Source organism: Calliphora vicina, chromosome 5, assembly GCF_958450345.1.
Source record: "Calliphora vicina chromosome 5, idCalVici1.1, whole genome shotgun sequence".
In the NCBI taxonomy this organism is placed as follows: domain Eukaryota; kingdom Metazoa; phylum Arthropoda; class Insecta; order Diptera; family Calliphoridae; genus Calliphora; species Calliphora vicina.
Genome location: NC_088784.1, coordinates 79,170,954 through 79,179,254, shown reverse-complemented (window position 1 = coordinate 79,179,254; position 8,301 = coordinate 79,170,954). Strand labels below are relative to the sequence as shown.

The 8,301-nt window shown below is 29.7% G+C and overlaps 1 protein-coding gene across 1 annotated transcript; it reads right to left on the bottom strand.

The window, feature by feature from the left end:
• Positions 1-1,255: 1,255 nt before the first annotated feature.
• On the bottom strand, positions 1,256-6,762 carry LOC135961406 (nose resistant to fluoxetine protein 6-like). The gene is made up of 12 exons (XM_065512904.1): positions 6,678-6,762; positions 5,528-5,814; positions 5,286-5,466; positions 5,075-5,221; positions 4,435-4,807; positions 4,152-4,317; positions 2,496-2,575; positions 2,204-2,317; positions 1,791-2,137; positions 1,581-1,723; positions 1,408-1,516; positions 1,256-1,284 (listed from the first exon to the last, which is right to left on the bottom strand). Exons 1-12 carry the CDS (start codon positions 6,760-6,762, stop codon positions 1,256-1,258), a joined length of 2,061 nt encoding a protein of 686 aa, XP_065368976.1.
• Between the last annotated feature and the right edge of the window lie 1,539 nt (positions 6,763-8,301).

The window sequence follows — 8,301 nt, the reverse complement described above, 5'->3', positions numbered from 1 at the left end:
AAATTTGCATTTTGAAGTATAATTTGGTGAAGGGTATATAAGATTCGGCATATAGCTCTCTTATTTGTTGGTTTAAGATTTGAGTGATCAAAGATTGATCACAGTACTTATAAAGTTATTAACGATTTAAGATATTTTGAGTTTTTTATACTAAGCATCGATTTTTGGTATAAAATATGAGTGATCACAAATTGATTTGCATTGGCTTTACAATTTCGAATTGTTATTTAAAATTTTTTTTTTAAATTAATTTTTTTTTTGTTTTTTAAAAAACATAATTTTCGATTTTGACCCATTGTAAGTCCAACTTACTATGGTCTTATATACATACGTCGTTACAAAGGTCTTTGAAACATCTATCATTAGATATCCATATTGTCTATATTAATGACTTATAGAATTATTGAAGATTTGGATACCGAAGATATCTGGGGTCTTTAGAAATTTGATTTCAATTAGACAGACGGACATGGCTTAATCGACTCCGCTATTTATAAGGATCCAGAATATATATACTTTATAGGGTCGGAAAATAATATTGTGGAAATTACAAACGGAATGACAAACTTATATATACCCTTCTCACGAAGTAATAGTTATAAAAAATAAATAAAATCATATTAATAACAATAAAATTATAGTAAGGGTCCTCATGTAAACGCTTATATGTCTCGCAAACTGTGCAATCTGTGCATTTTTACACTCTCGCAAATGAACTGTCAAAAAATGTATGGAAATTCGTTTGCACAACTCCGATAAGTTTGCGCGTCAATTTAGACTCGCAAACTTGAATTTATTGTGCATTTGATGAATCAGCTGCTTTTGTTTATTTTTATTTATAAGAAATAAAAATCAAAAAATATAAAAATTTTGTGCATGTGAAAATTGTGTAACTTTGGAACAGAATGATTGGATTAAATGGCATTGTGTCTGAAAACATTAACCAACAGATAGAATATAAACAAAATCTTCCAAACTATGTATACCACCATTTGTTCCAAAGATTTAAATTTCATTCAACATTTTTCAAATTAAAATGTATGCAATTTGAACAAATTTTTTTAAAAGCTTTTGTTGAATTTATTTTTATTTGACATTTTTATCAAATATAAATTTTCTGTATAAACTTGCACAAAATTCAAAAGGTGAGTTCATGAAACACGTCGCGCAAATTTTGCACATTTGCACAAATGGGAAACTTAAGCGTTTAAATGAGTACCCTTAGTATGTAAGCGTATATTTTTTAAATTCCTTTTTAGAACTTCTTGGTACTTTTGTCGTCGCCTGAAAAAAAAATAAATCAACTATAATTAAAGCAACACAAAATTTTAGAACTGATAAAATTGATAAATGTTTAAGATTGCTACTTGTGTAGTAATTTCATAAAATCATTACTTTTGAACTCACATTTTGATTGTAAGACCTGGACACTTTGCGCTATCGGGTACTCAACAAATAAAGCGATTATGAACGCCAGAACATTTGATACACAATATAAAATAATGAATTGTGTAAACTGAAGGTGTAAAAAAAAATTCAGTTAAAATCACATTTGAGCGTGTTTTGAATTCAGAACTTACGAAATAGAAGTTATTGACATAATAGGGCTGACGTTGGTAACCATTAATTAAATATATAATGGTCATGTGCCAAATATATACTTGAAATGATAATCTGGCCAAAAGGCGGAATATCGGAAGACAACAAAATTCATAAGCGAACCCTGTAATTGTTTTAAATATTTATTATTATTCATTATTAAAATTTGTATAGTAAACATTAGGACTTACATCCACAATTACAGCTCATAAGCAATAAAGGAGCACCGCATACAAATATAATCCACAAATTACGATTTAAACCAGCATATAATGCTGACCAAACTGATGGTGCTCTAACATCTAGTATTGGGCCCAACCACATTAAGAAAAACGCGATAATTGGAACTAGATGTTGGGCAGCAACTGTATATATAGGTTTTTCACGCATTAATGTGCGTACCTGTTCGGTTCGAGTGTATTTAAAATAAATTTCGGCACATATTATGCCGAACAAGTAGCCGAATAAATTTGAATAGAATGGTGTGTAAACTTTAAAATATACATCGATATCTTTGAAAAATGAGTATCGATAAGATCTGAAACATGTTAATTAATTAATTTATTATAATTTATTTATGTAATTATGTTTATGAACCACTTACTCTGGTTTTACTATTAAACTGGGTGGTAATTTTAGCAGGTAACTAATGGAGAAGGGTATAGCAAATGACAAGAAAGCCAATGCTGAAAAAATATGTTTTTTATATTTTGGATATCTGAAAATAATAAAAATATATTTTATTTTTTGATTAAAATTCAATTAAACTGAAATGGGAGTAACTTTAACCTTTACCATCAAAACTATTTTTTTAATAAACAATTTTTATTTTTAAGTTACTAAGGCGAAAAGTATTTTTATTTAAAATTCGTAAAATACAAAAACAATTTACTTACTTGGACACAATCATGATTACAAATAAATATAAAGCAAATAACTGCCAATCAGCTGCTATATACCAAGTTTGATGACTGGCCTGTAAATCACAAAGAAACAAGTTAATACATTATGAACAAATATTTTTAAATATCGAAGAAATTGCTATCAAACAAGTAAGAGAGCTATATTCGGCTGTGCCGAATCTTATATACCCTTCACCAAATTATACTTCAAAATACAAATTTTAAATATTTTTAGGTAAACAAAATGTATTATTTTTTTCCAAAAGTTGGTTTTTTGAAACAAAATTTTTTGGAATTGTTATTTTATTTTTTTTTAAATTTTAAAAATTTTTTTTTGGTTTTTAAATTTTAAAAAAATTTTTTGGGTTTTTAATTTTTTTTTTGGTGAAAAAGAAAATTCGGGATAACATTTTTTTTTCCGATTTTGACCAACTTACTATGGTCTTACTTAGGTCGTTGCAAAGGTCCTTGAAGTATCTATCATTAGATATCCATATTGTCTATATTAATGACTTAAGGTAGGGTCACACATGACAAATATTTGACGAAAAAGACGTAACCACTAAATAAAATGGATTTGAATTCTATTATTTATTTGAAAAACTTATTTTACTTAGGACGATTGAAAACAAAAAATTTTGTTTGATTTTATTTGATGCTGTTTGATCTTACAAAACACTTGTAAGAGTAAACACCCCAAACAAATTTGTGGTAAAAAAAGTGGTTACGCTTTTTTGAGCAAATATTTGCCATGTGTGACCCTACCTTTAGTAATCCAGATATAGGTCAAAAATCGAGGATGTTCTGGTTTTTTCCTCATATCTCAGTCATTTGTAGACTGATTTTGCTGATTTTAAATAGGAAACTTCTCGAAAGCATGTCTGACAGAATGGGGTCTTCAACAGACAGACGGACATGGCTTAATCGACTCCGCTATCTATAAGGATCCAGAATATATATACTTTATAGGGTCGGAAAATTACAAACGGAATGAAAAACTTATATATACCCTTCTCAGGAAGGTGAAGGGTATAAAAATGGGACCATGGGATACATTTGAAAAAATATGTTTACGTTAATGTTAATATTTTGGTAACCAATTATCTAATTTCAAAAGAACAGACAGATTAAGGTCCTATGAAGAAGTATCTCGAAATTCTTTTTCTTAATTTTTGAATTTTGTTTTCATAAAAATTTACTATCGGGTAAAAATCGTGTCAAAAATTGTAAATGGGATTCTAAGGACGTCATACTTTTGCAAACTACATAGCATATTTTGTAATAAATGTTTTCTTAAGAAGTAGATATAAAAATGTATTTGAAGTTTTTCGATTATTCTTCGAAATATTTTCGAGATCCCCCCATGGTCCCACTCTGAGTTTTTGATGTGTTGTTAACCATACAATAGCTTATAATGGAGGAAAAACTTTAGAAAATAAAAAAAATCTTTTTTGAGATATTCTTCGATCAAGGAAAAATTGTTGGTTCAAAAGAAACTATGAGACTAATATTGTAATACATATCTAATTTTAAAAAAGTTATATACAATTGTAATTGAGCGATATTACATTGTATCAAGTTTTTACAAAATTTAGAACGGGTAAAGTCCAATTTTTGTTTCCCACCATTTTTACAAAAAAAAACACTTACACTTTCTTTGTGTGAAAAATTATTAATCATTAACAAGTTCCTCCAACCTCTTTCTCGGCTGAAAACGCGAACTGGTTCGGTTATATGACGCCAAAAAGGTCCATTTTGTAGATGGGTGAGTATGGTGGCATTGACTAGTATGAGTAGGCCTACTGAAGGTAAAAATCTATGTATACATAATCGATAAAAATAAAAAAATGTAAATAAAATTAAGATATACAATGTTTGAAAATAGTTCTTTCTTTTCCATTTTAAAGAACATCAATATCACTTACATAATTACCTTATAAAACGAAATACCAAAAATTTAACATAGGTGATAATAAACTTTATCCAGCTGGTCTGTGGTGTGACATATCGTTCCTTCTGGAATTTAATAAACAAGAATAAACCGCTCATAACAAAATAGATTTCAACGATCATGGTCGCATTTAAAATCCACACATTACTTGCATCTTTAGCACTTTTCTCGAAATATTGTGGATTCGCTATGTGCTGGAATTCACAGAAAAATGTATGACCATAAAGTGCCAACAACATGCAAACGGAACGATAACCATCCAGGAATTGAAAATCTTTGCCGATATCGCTGAAGTTAGGTTGAATTAGACGATAATAATTGCGACACACTGAGAATGACGTCAATAATCTAGACTCTGTTTAAATGTAATTAATAATTATTTAATTTACTGTTAAAAACTATAATCATCAATATCATATAAATTATAAAACAATTATGTTATTGTATAATAAAAACTATTGCCCAATTCACAATTGATGTCGTAGTGTTGTAGCATTGTATGTCATAAATATTTTTCAAACTAATTTTTCGAAACAAAAACAAATCATTAATAAAAAATTTACTATATACAACGCTACGACACCAATTGTGAATTGGGCATATCAATTGCTTATTTAATTACCAGTTTTTTGTGGATTAATTTTGTAGAAATCATTGGTTTGATTTTCTTCCGGTTGTTGTAGTTTTAAACAGAAATCATACAGACTGGATAGAATATTAAGTATGATAATTACACCAATGATTTTATACAATAAACTTTCCAAGGGATCTGAAATGTAAACATATTTATTAATTTTGATTTTAAATTAAATACTCTCATTAATTTTTGTCACCTTTAGTTTCTTCTTTAATAATTTCCTTAGGTCTTTCACAGTATTCGATAAAGGTTCTTAAATTTAAATCATATTTCTGTTGAAATTCATAATTTAAACAATTGTGTATTAACGCATGATATTCCTTACGGAATTGTTCATCCAAGGGTCTTTTATGAACTTTAGCAAAGTAATCCGTTATCTGTTTTATAATTTAAAATTTATTAATTTTTACTTTTTATAGGAGACTTGTTTGTACTTACTTCATTTTTAATTAAATCATCATCGGTTAAATTATTAATTTCCATTGTTTTGGCAAAGCCTTTACATCTTTCCATACAAACGCCAAAAAATAAATGATCATGTCTATACCGAAATGGATACTCCTCATAATGTTCGATCATTTGATGCCACATTTCCGATGAATTATTTGGTTTGATTTCAGCATACACCATACAATAAGTGGGTGGGATATTTTGGTATTTTTGTGCCAAACAGGAATCATAGTCATCGAATTTGTATAAAGGTGGAAAATCGTAAAAGGAATGGGCTAATGGGGAAGATGATTAAATGAATATAAAACTATCATTGGATGCATGATTTAAAATAGATGGCATAGAGAAACAAACCGATTTGAACTAAATTCACTAGGCTTAGTCAAAATTTTGTCGAATTATCTTTAAAATTGCGACCTGTAGTTTGATTACAAGGTTTACATGGACGGACGGACATCGCTTAATCGACTCAGAAAGAGATCCTGATTGGCAGATTGGTATACTTTAAGGTTGGTGTTAGGACAATAATTTTGCATGTTACCCTCCCACTATGGTGCTATAGGGTATAAAAAAGTTTCGATGAAGCACACCAATTGCTCACCAAAACTTATGGTGAATGTGTTCCATCGGTTTCAACGTGCGAGAGTTGGTTTGTGCGAGATCAGTAGTGGAGATTTTGACACGACCAGCCAAAAAAGTTTGAAAACCATGAATTGGAGCCATTACTCCATGAAGATTGTTGTAAAACTCAACAAGATCTTGCAACATCATTAGATGCTACTCAATCAGCCATTTCAAAATATTTGCAAGCAGCAGGATTCCTTCAAAAGCAGGGAATTGAATCTGAGAGACGTTGAATGACGATTTTGCATTTCCGAAATGAACGCTATAAAAGAAAATTTTTGCATCGAATTATTACTTGCGATGGAAACTACATCCATTACAATAACCCAAAGCGTAAGAGATCAAACATAAAACCAGCCCAACAAGCCGGATCGACACCAAAGCCAAATATCCATGGCGGTAAGATAATGCTCTTTAAATTGTTTCTGAATTGCTACCCAATAGGTCTAACCGTGGTGAAAATTTCATCCCGATCGGAAGACATCAATGTATTAAAAAAAAACAACATACTAACATTTTTGTTGGCCATAAACACTTGCTGATATTAAAATTAATATCAGGGTGAAATTTATTAAAGGAACACTAACCGAACACTTCATCTTTAAAAATAAGTACCCAAACGATCACAGTCAATAATAGATTTCTTTTAACAATATCCTTAAGGGTCTTCCGGAGAAACCGTTGTGTACGAGTTTTAAATCGATACTGAATCTAAATATCTCTATTATATTTAACTAAACTTTATAGTTCATTTTAGTTAGTGCTTTTAAAATAAGAAAAAACAGCAATAATGTAAATACTTACACATTTAATTGTTTTAAAGAATATAAGTAGAATAAATACTTGATTACAGTTAAATAGTTTTGATAGTTTGCGATTTCACTACAGGGATAATTCAAAACTGATGTTTATAATTACATTTTTAATTAATATTAAGTTCATTTATTATAATTAATCTGTATAAGATAAAATGTTCAAAGCTGTCAACCGGTTTTTTCATCTTTGTAAACTCGACCGGTTTCGTTTTTTGGAGAAACCGGTTTTTATAATACGCATTTTTAAACATATTTTTTTTGAAAAACTTTGATTGTAGCATTTGACAATATTTCGAAAAAGATATAAAGTAATTGCATAAAGATTGAGCCTTAACAATTCTTAACATATTTATACCCTACACCACCATAGTCACTGCGTTTGTGCAGATGTTTCTAACGCCCAAAAATATTAATCTAACACCCACCTTAAAGTATACCAATCGACTTAGAATCACTTTCTGAGTCGATTAAGCGATGTCCGTCCGTCCGTCTGGTCGGCTGGCTGTCTGGCTGTCCATGTAAACCTTGTGCGCAGAGTACAAGTCGCAATTTTGAAGATATTTCGATAAAATTTGGTACATATTATTTTTTCGGCCCAAGAACCAAGCCTATTGAAACTGGCTGAAATCGGTCCATTATTTCACCTAGCCCCCATACAAATGTCCTTCCGAAATTGGACTTCATCGGTCATAAATGTTTAATTTATAAATATATCTCCACAAATTGCGCTCCAAATAAGTTTTATATATACAAAATTCATGTCACCAAATTTTGTTACGATCGGTCCATAATTAGTCATAGCTCCCATATAGACCCGCTTCCGAAAATCACTTTAACGTGCATAAATCGCTTAAAAATGTTGGTATACTCACAAAATTCATCATAGTAAACTTTCATATAGACACAAATCACACGACCTAATTTCATGGTGATCGGTCCATAATTGGTCATAGCCCTCATATAAGGCCCACTTCCGAAAATCACTCAAAAGTACAAGTTATTGAAATTTTAAAAGAAAAATGTCGGGCTTGACCGACCATACTTTCTTACTTGTTTTTTTTTTATTAGCGTCCACAAATATAAATAAATTTAAGTAGACCTTTTTCATATTGAAAAATATTTAATATAAACCTGTTAATCGGTTTTTTAAAAGACAAAAATTAAAACAGGTTTTTCCAAAAACACACTTTTTCGGTTAAACCGGAAACTGGTTTTTTATATTTGCCGGTTTTTTGGACACTCTAAGTGCTACGTTCTATGAAATTTTAAAAAGGGACAACATATTTAGATTGACTTTAGTTACTAAAAATATGTATATTTGGT